The sequence below is a fragment of the Lepisma saccharinum genome, chromosome 24 (genome assembly GCF_977018435.1).
Source record: "Lepisma saccharinum chromosome 24, izLepSacc3.1, whole genome shotgun sequence".
NCBI lineage: Eukaryota > Metazoa > Arthropoda > Insecta > Zygentoma > Lepismatidae > Lepisma > Lepisma saccharinum.
In genome coordinates this window covers 24792907-24807312 of record NC_139252.1, presented here as the reverse complement: position 1 = coordinate 24807312, position 14406 = coordinate 24792907, and the positions used below count along the sequence as shown (strand labels likewise).

Genomic DNA, 14406 nt, shown 5'->3' with positions numbered 1-14406 from the left:
AGATGGAGGAAGTAGTTCACTACGAGTCCCTTTCTTCGCAAAGACAGCAACGGCTCAGATGCTTCTACATATAAACTGGCAACCGGACTGCTATGGAAAGCACCAGAACACACACGAATACCAGCATGGTAGATGGTGCCTAGGATGCAAAGCCTTGATGAACAGGCAGACAAATACACAACACATCCATAATCCAGCTTCGACCTGATAAGTGAATGGTACAGGCAGAGCAGTACCATTCTATCAGCACCCCAAGAAGTATGAGATAAAACATGTAAACGATTGAGAACTTGGAGACAAGAGAACTTTAACTGGCAAAGGTGAGGTAGCCATGTTAATTTCTTGTCGAATATGAGGACCAGGAAGCGGACCTCATTCACGAAGTGCCGGGGAGATTTCCCCATGTACAGGTCAGGATCAAAATGACATGTACAATTGACGACAAAAGTGGACACACACAGATTTCTCGGATGAGAAGGTGAAACCTTGTTTGGGAGGACCACTCAACCAAACGGTTTACCGCCAGTTGGACGCAACATTCCGTGAGTGACAAAAGATTGTGAGGTCATCTATATAGAGGAGACCATGTACAGGGGCAACAACAACAATGTTTGCCATAACACTGTTCACTGCTATGGAAACAGAGTCACACTAAGTACGCTGCCCTGCGGAACATCGTTCTCTTGTTCATGAAGATCGAAAAAGGAGTTCCCAACACGTACACGGAAAGAACAATCTGAGAAAATGTTCTGAATAAAGTATGCCATATGGCCATGGATGCCATAAGAATAGAGCTGCTTGATGATACCAAAGCGCCACGTTGTATCATATGCCTTTTGGGGGTCAAAGAAAACTGCAACTAAATGTTCCTTGTTGAGGAATGTATCCTGAATGTGTTTCCAGCTGAACCAGATGGTCCAGTGTGGAACGGTTGGAATGAAAACCACATTGAAAATTACTTATCAAAGAGTTTTCCTTCAGAAACCAGGCGAGATGCTTGTTGATCATGTGCTCCATCAACTTGCACACACAGCTAGTTAAGGCAATTGCCCTGTAACTTGAGGCTGTGGTGCGTTCTTTACCTGGTTTCAGGATGGGAACAATAATAGCTTCTTTCCAGGAGGTGGGGAAAGAGTCAACCAACCAAAGTCTGTTGAATACCTCCAGAAGGAAATTTTTAGCTCCAATGGGCAGATGACAAAGCATCTCATAGTGGATCTTGTCCACTCCAGGAGCTGTATTCTTAGAATCTCGAAGCGCCTGATCGAACTCCCGTTCAGTGAATGGAGAGTTGTAAGGCTCGGTGTTATGACTTCGAAAAATTAGAGGGCGTCGTTCCTGACGGTCCTTCTCACGGCGGAAACATGGTTCATAATTTTCCGAGTTAGACGCATCAGAAAACTTCGTGGCCAAGATATTTGCTATGTCTCCGGAATCAGTGTACAATGTCCCATCATGCTCCAGAGCACTGAGAGGAGTAGATGCACCCCCTTGGATGGGACATACTTTGATCCAAACGGCTTTCAACTAAGTCTGCTTCGTCAGAGAAGACACGAATTGGACCCAGCATGCCTTCTTTCTGGCTCGAATGAGCCAAAGGGCACGGGCAAGCATGATGCGGAACTGCTCAAGGTTTGCGGCAGTGTGGTTCCTATTGAATCGATCCAAGGCACGATTGCAGTCCTTGATGGCTGCACTGATATCCGCAGTCCACCACGGGACTGGGCGTTGCCTCGCAGGTCCACTGGGATGTGGAATGAAGGTGCGTGCAGCATCATGGACTCGTGACACAAAGATATCTAAGGCGTCGATTGCTGCCAAAGTCGAGGCAAGATCGACTTCAAGGTCCACTGCATGCTCAAACACACCCCATTCAGCCCAACTGAGATGCCAGTAAGGGTGTTGTTCACTTGAGTGCTGAAGATGTTCAAAAGTAAGAACGAGTGGGAAGTTATCACTCCCACAGAGATCAGTGTGAACGCTCCAAGAGGTGGTAGGAGCAAAGCTGGGACTGCAGAAGGACAAGTCCAATGCAGAGTATGTGCCTGAGGTTGGACTGAAATATGTGGGAGTCCCATCATTCAGCAATGTTAAACGTGACGCCTCACGTAATTGATCTACAATTTGGCCCCTGGGCTATGGAGACCCACAAACGATAGTAAAAATTAAAATCGCCCAAAAGTACTACAGGAGAAGGAAGTTGTTCGAAAACAGAAAGGAGGTTCTCAAGAGAGAATCGCTCCTCCCTTGTGATGTATACACAGCACACAGATATTGGCTGTGGTAGATGGACCCGCATGGTGACAGCTTGGAAAGGGGGGGGGGGGGGTGAGAAAGATTGGCATTAAGTGGATGGAACCTCGAACACCGATTGGGACACCACCGTGAGCACGATGACCCTCACAAAGCTTGTCTGTTGATAATCACCGATTCATTTGAGCGAAAATGAGACATATGATGGCAGGGTAAATTCGGATATTAAAATTTGCAGTTCCTCTAGATGCACACAGAAACTGTTAAGGTTCCATTGGAGACAGGAGGCCATGATGTAAGGTTTAGTGTGACCTTCTAAGGCATACTCTATTCGATATCCCTGTTACCTTTGTAAATTCCTCATCCGCGGCATCGTACTCTATCATGTCCTCGGGTAAGGACACAGAGGGCAAAGGGAATGGGGAAGAGGGTTGGTGGCAGTTTTTAGCTGCACTTTAAGCTTCAGGGTGGTGGCTGTCACCCTGACTAGAGAGCTAGTGGACTCCAGAAAATATTCTTTGTTATGAACCTGCTTGAATTTCTTCTCTGCGGAGCGAGTAGTGGTTGCTGGTTTCCTCGGAGCGGGGCGAGCTACTCCGGGAAGCGATGTTGTCTGGGTGGACACGTCACTGGTTTGAACGCCAATACTGCAACGGACAAAAGCATTAGTAGCAGCTGTAACGAATGGCACAGGTAAAGTAGTGCATACACTTTCACGGATACGTCATTTTGCTTCACCGGCAGAGATTTTCTTTGTCATGACCAACTCTCGGATCTTTTTTTCTCTTGGAAAGTGGGGCAGTCATGATGCAAGACTGGGTGCTTGCCTTTGCAGTTTTCGCATGTGGGACCAGATGAGCAACGCTCTGTCCAATGATTGGGCTCACTGCATTTGCCACAAATGGCAATAGTGGCCTTGCAAGAAGGCTGAGTGTGCCCAAAGTGCTGGCATTTGAAACACTGCATCAGTTTTGGGATGTACGCCCGGACTTTGAGGTTGTAATAACCCGCCTGTACCTCATCCGGGAGAGTGGTCGTGTTAAAGGTGAGAATAAGCTAAGCAGTCGGTACAAGTTCTCCGGATTTTTTGGTCTTGATTCGCTGCACTGCTGTCACATGTTGATCAAAGAGTTCTTCAAGGATTTCTTCTTCTGTGCAGTTCAAGAGATCCCAGTGGCGTATAACACCTTTACAACTGTTCAGGTGATGGTGAGGTTCAACCTGAACAGGAAAGTCGCCAAAGGTCTTCAGCTTAAGAAGGTTGTTAGTCTGACGATCTGGGCTTGTGCTTCTTTTATAAGACAGTCTCCGTTGCGCAGTTTTTTGATGTCAGGGACATCACTTCCAGCGGCATAGTCTACTTGCTTTTTTATAAGGAATGGTGATAGGTCCTTTAATGTTTTAGCTCCATTCTTCTTTTTGATAGTAGACTCATCATTACTCTCTGTCCTTTCCACAATGCTAATTACAAGATAATGTGGCATTGACGTGATGTTACTTGTCTTCCCAAAAAACTCGTCGGACTCAAGGGTCTCTGATGTTTTGCCCCCCCCCTCCCCATTAAAAGGGGATTTTGTTCCCATAAACAGTAAGGTTTTATTATGAGGGTCCATAAATTTTCACCTCAACATGCCCTCTATGCCAAGGAAGGCCTAACCCCTCAAAAATGAAGGCTACGCAAGGACCAAGCCTAAATCCCTGTGGCCACGTTCGTGACTGCAACTCCAATGCTGTCCCATTGGCACGTGCAACTAACACCTTGGGATATGTTTTTTTCGAGGTTTTCTCCTCTAGCAGGACCCTTAATTATAGGGAGGTCAACGGGATGGAGATGAATGGCATTATGGAATGGTGAAAATGTGAGTTATGGATATGAAGGATGTATGAAATGATGAGATGATGATAATGGCCTCCCTACTAAGCCCCCTCGCCCCATCAAGGCAGACCTACATGGAGGGGGTGTGTACAGTTATTGAGTAGTAGTGTATGTATGACATATAATTTTTTTTTAAAAATTAAGACCCATTTTTGAGAAAATGACTACCAAAGTTTTCTCAACACCACTATCGTTTATTTATCCTGATACAAGCATCTAATATTTTGAGTGAAAGAGCCCTTCAAGACCTTCGCAACGCCATCTAAATCACTTGTACAGGTGCCCTGATTGCCAAAATATTACAATTTATAGTTAACAAGATGTTGAAAAACAATGGTTAAAATCGCAGATTTTGCACCACTGTAATTTCGGAAATACAAAAGATATTTCCTCAGGTGGGCCTTCCAGTATGTCAAATTTCAAATAAATCAAAACATGTGAGGTTGAAAAGTGGCTCTTCATTGGCTGATTTCACGTGGAAAGTCCCAAGGGACAAATCTTGAGAAATTAGGGTTTTTTTTGGCCGCTCTCCTACCCGTCAAGATCATTGGTATAGGTTGATACTGATACATCAGTATTGGTATCTGTTCAGCCCTAGCAAATACCTGAATTCTTTTGTTGTTACAGTTAAGTAGTAAACTTGTTCTGTCAGCAAGATATGTGTACATATGCTATGCATTATACAGGTATGTGAATGTGTGTGTGTAAAGGAGTCAGGAGGGAAAGTTGGTGAGGGAGAGTGTGTGTTAGGTGCATATATGGATCCATGTTATAAATTAAATCTAAGTATCACAGAAACTACCTTCTGTAATTGGAGACTTGTCTTTGTTGAGGATGAATAGATAAATAAATCCTGAAAACTATGCAATATTTTGCACCAGTTTTGTGTAAAAAACTGGATTTTGTGATTACATGACATGCATTTCAAATTCTGATGTAATTTTTGAATATACAGGGGTGTACACAAAGTTCTTGAATATACAGGGGTGTACACAAAGTTCAGTAACACTTTCAAAAATTTATTGCAAATAAAGTATTAGCATTACAAGACGTTGTTTTTTTTGGTTTTTTTTAGTAGGTGTTCTGTTTAGTTGTATTTCTCTCCGCTAGATGGTGGCCAATTCAAGATGGTGCTTTCTGGAGCTGAAAAAAAAATGTGTGCCACATTTTGAAAAAAAAAAAGTGCGATAGATATCAAATGGAAATTTAGGAGCAGATACAGGAAAGAAGCACCAAGCAGGATTGGCATCAGAAAATTGTTACAACTGGGTGCCTGCATGCAAAGGAAAGGAGCCAGTCATGAGTGAAGGTGACAAGTGAGGGAAGCATTCACAAGGAGCCCGAAGAAATCTACACACAGATCTTCACGTGGGATGGTTATGCCACCACTGACTGTGTGGAGTGTTTTGCGTAAAATATTGTGTATGAAACCATAGCAGCTACAGTTAGTGCAAAAGTTACATCACCAAGACAAAGAAAGGCAATAACAGTTTTACTGTGAATTGCAGCAGAGAGAAGATGAATTTGTGGATTTGTTGATTTTCAGTGATGAAACAACATTAGATTGCTTTCCTGCTTGGTGCTTCTTTCCTGTATCTGCTCCTAAATTTCCATTGGACATCTGTAGCACTTTTTGATTTATCAACACATAGTACACAAAATATTTTTCAGCTTCAGAAAGCACCGTCCTGAATTTGCCACCATCTAGCAGCGAGAAATGCAACTAAAGGGAACACCTGCAATACAAGAAACCTACAACTTTACTCGTTCAACTAATGTACTGTGTCACTTAGTAATGCTAATAGTTTCTTTACAATAAATTTTTGAAAGTGTTACCAGACTTTATGTGAACCCTGTATTATAGCAAAATGCTTGATAAATTGATACATATAATTGGAGTGGAATACTTTCACATTAATATTAACCAATTTGTTTTAACAACTTTTAATTATTATAATTCTCAATGGTGTTGATATGGGTAACGGCATAAGTTCCAATAGATTAGCCCTGCTTTAAATATAATATTATAGTTGATTCTTTTCAATTGTTTACTCTGGACACAGAGTCCTGGTCTACAATAAACAATACTCAGGCAGTTTTCTTTTTGGTTCACCATTACATGTGAATGAGTATGTCAGACTCTACCTCGAGCCTTGGCCACTATTCAATAATCCTCTTAAGTATTTCCTTTCTCTTAAATCCACATTGGCCACTTCACCAAGAATATATGATTGCATTCCGAGATCTGAAATACCTTATGTTGTATACAATACTTTCTACAAGCACTCTCATAATTATTCTTTGTTATTGCATTTCTGTAAATATCTTAAAGCACATATAATGGAGTTAAAACCTACTAAAGATACAGACCTGCATAATTATATTCCAACTTGAATTTCTTCCCAGGTTTATCAGAGGAACCAACTAATCTCACTTGAACACTTGTTCTTAAACCTGATATATAATCACCAGGATGTCCACTTCCACAATATGTTGCTGTATGTGTAGGGTATCGACCAACCTTTTGAAATATAAAAATTATGTTATTTCTTCCATTCTGTATTTAATTAAAAAGTGAGGCATATAAATTGATCAAATGCAATATAGGTCTAAAATTCCTTTTCGGACAAGTAGAAGTCACCTTAATTTTTTTTTTTTTTTTTTTTTTTAAAAAAAAGCAGTACAAACATGATGATAAAAATTCCAATTAGGGAGATTTCACAACGAAGCGACAAGCTGCAAGTGACATGACATTCAGTCTAAAGAAAAAATTCACCGTGCATGTGCGAACAACAGCACGAGGCAACATGATGCACGGTAGTGACAAAACGGCCCAGTCCGAGCGACAAGCAACACGTGCAGCTTACCATGTTTCTTCAGTTTGAAAGGAAACATTGATTACTAAGTGTTCGCTTCTAAGTGACATGTGTCGCTTGTTGCTATGGTATGAAATCTCTCTTAGAACTAAACTGATAGAACATTGAACCAACATTGATAATTCTACTGATGAATGATAATACCAGTTTTATCAAATATTTGTACAGCTTTCTCAGGTAGGATTCCCACTGTAGATAGAGAAGGACTAATAAGTGTGCAAACTTGTGTGTCTCCCAGCCTATAAGAAGTGGGTCAGGGGAAATCTTTACTCAATGCCCCTCATACAATTGTAGGAGAAAACAGTGGTAAGGACCACAAGTTCAGTGGGACAATGAGTACATTGAGAACTAACAGTTGGGCTGAAAAGTTCGTAGGCTGACTCATAGATGGCGTTACTAGAATTAAATCCATGTGATTTTTACTTAGTACTAACTTTCAAAAGATACGTGTATAAATTTCACAGCTGCCGGATAATTAGTTTGTGAGATATAGCATTGTGAGTGAAGCAGCTTTTGTTATTGTGAAAAAATGGATAAAAAAGAATTTCGAGTGTTAATAAAGCATTGCTTTTTGGCGAAAAAAAATACTGTTGAAGCCAAGGCTTGGCTTGATAAACATTATTCGGACTCTGCACCAGGAAAATCAACCGTTGAGAAGTGGTTTGCTAAATTTAAACGAGGCGAAATGAGCATCGAAGACGATGCACGCAGTGGACGCCCCAAAGAGGTTCTTACCGACGAAAACATCAAAAAAGTTCACAAAATAATTTTAAATGATCGTAAAGTGAAGTTGATCGAGATAGCTGAGACTTTAAAAACATCAAAGGAACGTGTTGGACATACTGTGCATGAATATTTGAACATGCGAAAGCTGTGTGCAAAATGGGTGCCGCGCGTGCTCACAATCGATCAAAAGCAACAACGTTTTGATGATTCGGAGCAATGTTTAGCGATATTCAACCGTAATAAAATTGCTTCCCCATCCACCATATTCTCCAGATCTGGCCCCCAGTGACTTTTTCCTGTTTGCAGACCTTAAAAGAATGCTCGCTGGAAAGAAATTTAGCACTGATGAAGAGGTAATCGCCGAAACTGAGGCCTATTTTGAGGCTAAAGAGAAATTGTACTATAAAAATGGCATCGAAAAATTGTATGACCCCTATAATCGTTGTATCGTCCTCGAAGGCAACTATATTGAATAATAAAATCGAATTTTGTCAAAAAAAATATTTTTTACTATGTTAGCCTACGAACTTTTCAGCCCAACTGTTAGGTGGAATAACACATGGAGTAAAGTGAGAGCATGGTGGGATAAAATTGGAGTAAACTGAGAACTCGCAGATAGGAATACTTTTGCTCGAGAATGTGCAATTTCCATGTAAGCTTGCTGTCAAAAGATTAAACCCAGAAAGCTTACCTCATTCACATAAGCCAAACGAGCATGCCCCAGAAGTGAAAACAGTTGGTTTTCATGGATCAACAACAAAACCAAGTGCATAGGAACCATTAACAGAGATGGCGTAACATCACCTGGAGTTGACGGGTTATAGAGTGGAAGTGTTTTGAATGACAAATAAAAACAACAAAAAAACATCAAGATCATCTGCATTGGGGGGATGGGGGTGGATCAATGACATTGCACTGTTCACAGAACAGTGTTGCACTCTTAATGCAACCCTGAGGAAATCCAGTTTCTTGTATGTGCATCTCAGAGAGTGCATTTCTCACCTGAATGTGAAGACTAGGATTGGTTAAAAAATTGCACTAAAAATTTAGGCAAATTCATATAATAGGCTCCAGTCATGAAGCTGACAGGTTATACTGGGTGTCCCAGAAGTCTTTCCCTGATTACAAACTTTATTCATATCTGCTATATGCAAGGTAGAGATGTGAAAGTGGTGCCAAAATGTTGGAAAACTAACCAAGTTCATTTGTTGCAGGTTTGAGTAACGTGGCTATAGTGTAGCAGTGTCAGTGCCCAGAAAACCAGAAATGTTCACAAATCAGGAAAAAGCTCAGCATGTCCTCTGGTATCACGAGACCCGGTCACCAATAACAGTGCAGAGGAACTTTCAAATGTACAGAATTCTTTCGTCTAGAATATCTGCCATCAATAAGTTGTTATTTAAAAAATGGAATTTATCTTCATTCCCAAATCCTGTCAAGCCCAAGAAACATTGTATGGAAAGATGCCACCCGATGTCAAGAGCATTAATTCCGGATTCCTTGGCACTGACACTGCTACACTACAGCCACATTACTGAAACCTGCAACAAATGAACTTGGTTAGTTTTCCAACATTTTGGCACCACTTTCACATCTCTACATTGCATAAAGCGGATATGAATAAAGTTTGTAATCAGGGAAAGACTTCTGGGACACCCGGTACTATAAGGCCTAAAAGTGTCATAAGCCTTCTCAACATTGATAAAGGTGGCAAAAGCATATTCTCGGTAAAAATATGCATCATGAACATGGCTTGTCAAGGTAACTGGATCAGGATGATAAAACTGACATTGAAAGTTACTGAGGAGGTGCTTGTTCTCGAGGTACCAGACAAGGTGCCTGTTAGCTAAGTTCCCCGATAGATCAGACACCACCTTAATGGGTCTGTAGCTGGATGGGAACTTGGTGATTTGTCCTTTTTGGATGGAAATGATGGTTGATAGCAGTAAGAGGGAAAGGTACTCTCTGACCATATGTGGTTACATACATCTAATGAAAACAGCTTTACCATCAGCAGGAAGATGGCATAACATTTCATAATTTACAAGACCTTGGCCAAGTGAAGCGTTCAAAGATATCTGTAGCAACTCATTAAATTCGTCTTTTCGTGAAAGAAAAGTTTTGACTTTCATCTATTAATGTTCAACTTTATTTTTTCAATTTGGTCAATTCAATTAAATGTATCAGATAGAAATATGTACACTCTTTCATCTATAATTAACACATTATTTTCATTTAAATATATAAGCAATACATGTTACATAATAAAACCAAATTCATTTACTATACTTACATAAAAAGGATGATAATAGTTTTCTCCGAGAGAGCCACTATATATAAAATTTTCTCCAAATCCCTCGTCAATGATATTTGTAGCCTGTAATGAAAAAAGGTGTGAATAAAGATACCAATAGCAGTGTACATAAACAATGTACAAATAAAAAAATACATATTTGACATCTGCAAAAGTTCTACCCACTCTAAATGACGTATGTTCTACAAAAAATAGTTATGTAATAAGTGCAATAAGAGATGGGACCAAACTGAGAACACTAATAAAGGAGTAATTTCATTAGTAGGTCACCTTAAGTAACATTTGACTGGGTATGATTGATTTGGTTTATATTACTTGGCTTTTGTGCCACTTTTGGCTAATCGTGAAGATAGAGGATGAGTGATGATATGAAGAAATTGCTGAAGGGACACTCGCAAACACCACACATGTACAGGCCAGGATTCGAACCCGGTATCCCTGGTGTTGCACCATGGAAACCACTCTGCTATCAAGGTCGGCAACATTTGACTGGGGAGTTCCTTCTTATTATTAGCCATTAAATCTAGGCAAGCTCAAGTACCTAGCACCTTGCTGAAGAGTTCATTCCCTCAGAACTTCTTTATGCATTTGTGGAGATGTTCACATGAAAAATTTGAAATAACACATGTGTTTGCTATTATTATTATTATTATTATTATTATTATTATTATTATAACATCAATCACATATTGTATTTTACCTGATGCTTTAGGGTTTAGTTACAGTGCATAATATAGTATAAAGTAATTATCAATATTCAAGCTATGTGCAGTTTTTGCAATCAACCAAAAATACTGATATTGTGCTGCCATCTAAAAAAAATAAAAAATAATACAAACAATGATTTTTTTACTCAATTTATAATGTCTAAAACATGTGTTAGTTTGAGATAATGGGCTGCACTCATGTCAAAAGTGTATAGTGCATATTTTAAGTATCCTAAGATATACCACAACCATTTGATATGAACTAACAAGTTTTAGGAAGAAGTTTTCTTCCACAAATATGGTGTGTTGCCCAGGAAGCTTTTATAGGAGACTTCATACCAAAATGGCAAGCAACACGTGTTTGTGCAGCCTGTCATGTCACAGTGAAACATGGATGTTAATTGACTCATTCCAAAGTGACATGTGTTTTGCATGTCACTCATCGCTTTGGTTTGAAAGTTGCCTCACTTGCACATTACAAGTATTTGATGTGGACACTGTTGGTCTAATAGCATATGTCAAGGCAGTAGTTCAGTACTACCTACATGCATTTTCACAATATTCTTGGATATTAATATCAGAAGTACAATATAATATATATATATATATATATAATGGATAAAAGCAAGGAGGGCCAAAAGGGCTAAGTAAAAATCAAATAAGGTAAAAGGAAACACTCACCGGACAGTAGGAAAATTCAAAATTTTCGCTAATTTATAGCATCATCGGTGTGAGAAGAAACAGAAGACGGAACCGGGCCCGGTTCCGTCTTCTGTTTCTTCTCACACCGATGATGCTATAAATTAGCGAAAATTTTGAATTTTCCTACTGTCCGGTGAGTGTTTCCTTTTACCTTATTTGATTTATATATATATATATATATACTATGAAATACTTACGTTTCATGAGTATCTGTTTTGCGAAAAAACGCTGTTTCGGGATCCTACTGTTCCCTTCTTCAGGTTTTCGTCTAGGCCAGTACGATCACAACATAGTCGCACCAATTAAGGCAAGGATTGAGGTGACAGGTAAAACTGGTTAAAAAGGATGAAAAGTTTACTCCATACACGTAAAACATTCATGTTCAAATCCTAACTTTAAAAACTCCAAATCTGAAACGGCCCTAAAAAACTTTAAAAAAAAAAACATGTTAAAAATCCCTTCACACTGCCATGCTCTCTGTTACGGAGTATTCATCGAACTAATATGGCTTCTCGTGGAATGCCAGAAGTTGCTTGGATCTTTCCCTCTCCCACTTTTCCCTCCCCCTCCCGTCAATCATACTACATCATATCTATTTCGAAATCTTTAACCTCGAGAGCCACGTCGATCACGGCCGGAGTGACTTGGAAACCAATCTTTTCCTTACTTATATCCCATCTCTTAAACATTCTAATCCACAATTCATCGACATTCCCATCATCTCTGTGTAACGTATTGCTCCTATCCTTACAAATGAATGCCTCTTTATATACGTTCCTGCTCATCGGTTGAAAATCTGAAGAAGGGAACAGTAGGATCCCGAAATGTTGTTTTTTCGCAAAACAGATACTCACGAAACGAAGTATTTCATAGTATATATATATTTTTTTATATTGTACTTCTAATATACATAACGTGAGTAAGTCGCACATGCCCCAAATATGAGTTCTTGGATATTAAATTCCAAAACATAAAGATCCATGCATGGATCTGAACCACTTAAACCAATTCCCAATTCAGTTCCCGTTTTGGTCTGAAAGTGTCACTGCACTGCCACAGCAGCCTTTGCTCAATTCCATCATGTATAAGGCCCTTCTCCTGCTTTCATATTTGCCATCGTAGCCATGAAATTAGGCAGGTGGCAAAAGTTCGTGCTGTTGCCACGTCGGGGCATAACCCCGTGTGTTCGGAGGTTTAAGACAATGAAAGATCTCGTTGTAGAGTTGGTCCTTGTAATCCACGCGATACAAACTGACAGTATTTGCTTGAAAGGTCAGAGATGACTCAAAAGTGCCCCATAGAGAGGTCGGTATGACGTTCGAAGTAGGCAATGCAGACCAGTTGACATTGCCACACAGTCCGCGGGAACCAGCAACTTTTGTCCCACTCTCGCTTTGCTTTTCCATATGTGACACTAGCGCAATTCTACCCAGCCGCCTATTTTTATGGCCTGTGCTTAGCAATGGTTACATACACATACACGCACAGACAAAAACATAAGGTATTTCTTCTTCATTTCCTTCTGTAAGAGGCAGGTTACTGTTTTTACCAATATCAATACAGGCCTTTCTTTTAGCACTATCCTGTTTGAATAATCCTGAATGTTAATTCATGTAAATGCATATATATAATCTGGAAAATGATGTAATTCATCTATATTTCTAATATTATAAATACCCTTGTTTCAGAAAGCACCAGATGGTCTGTTGCACAGTTAGCACTGTCTGGAATATTCATCTCAGCAAAGTGAATCCTTATTCGCACATAAGACATTGAACTTATAGTCCAGGTACATCTTATAGTGGTGGGATAGTTGTCTGGATAGTTAGGTGATGTTAGTGCCTTCATAGTTCGATTTGCGGTCAACCCAGGAGATCCACACTGAGCTAGAGAAATATACATAGACAATTCAATGCAGGTAAAAACAGGAGGTGAAACCAGGGTTGGCTAGGTAGATGGCTTGATTCACATTAGTGCTCAAGTAACGCTCAGGTCAGGGTTCACTTTGTTCATGGTCTTGTCATGATCAATTGAAAATATTTGACCAGAGTGTGAGCAGAGTGAACCTTATTCAGTTGTACTACTATGAAAATCCTGAATTATATTATTCGTTGTTTTATACATTATCTGCGCATTTGTGATAATTTTTGAAAGCAAAAGTAGTTTTCTTGATGGATGTGGTAAACGCAGTTTAAGTATTTCCTGTGTGAAATTTCGAGTTTCCGCGTTGCACAATTGGATAGGTATTTCCTATCAATTTCTAAGGCTCACTGCCTTCATTCACAAAGGGTACAGTGTCTGGAGCGGAGGTGGTAGCATGTCACTTCTTTGTTGGTTCCCGGCCAGCAGTAGTTGCATTTTCTCCCGTTTGGTGGTGCTGGTGTGTGTTTCCTGGTTTGCATCTTCTGCTATGCTTTCTGCTTTCCATTGTCGGATGGCGTTACCAGGTGGTGGTTGGGGAGCTGGACTGTTTGCTGCATTGTGTTGCTCGGTGTGGTGTAGTTCTTGTTCCTTGTGTGGGTGGAAGGCGATCGAGCAGGGGCACTGCATCTTTCTCCACCCATGCCAAGAACAGGAACTGCACCACACCAAGCAACACAATGCAGCAGACAGCCCAGCCTCCCAACCACCACCAGCTGGCAATGCCACCCGACAATGGAAAGCAGAAAGCACAGCAGAAGATGCAAGCCAGGAAACACTCCAGCGCCACCAAATGGGAGAACATAAAATTGGAGTTCTACTGTAAATCTCTCGTCTTCTGTCTTGCAGCTTGCACTAATTGCATGAACTCAAAGCCATTTCCGTTTTTGTAATTCTATTTGTCTTTTGTAATTTTCTTCTAATGTTAGTGCTTTAACAGCCAAGTCCATCGTTTGAACTAAAAACTCTTGAACATTGTGGTCAGCACAATCAGCAGGTGCTTTTTACCAGGAAAATTGGCACACACTGTCA

At 40.2% G+C, this 14406-nt stretch overlaps 1 protein-coding gene across 1 annotated transcript in view; it reads right to left on the bottom strand.

The window, feature by feature from the left end:
- Nucleotides 1-14406, bottom strand: part of LOC145978140 (cubilin-like) — a 416836-nt gene that overhangs the window by 51715 nt on the left and 350715 nt on the right. The window contains exons 61-63 of the mRNA XM_083110579.1: nt 13132-13340; nt 10025-10108; nt 6500-6650 (exon numbers count right to left, since the gene is read on the bottom strand). Of these exons, the coding sequence (XP_082966705.1) occupies nt 6500-6650; nt 10025-10108; nt 13132-13340 (444 nt within the window). The remainder of the gene's footprint in view (nt 1-6499; nt 6651-10024; nt 10109-13131; nt 13341-14406) is intronic.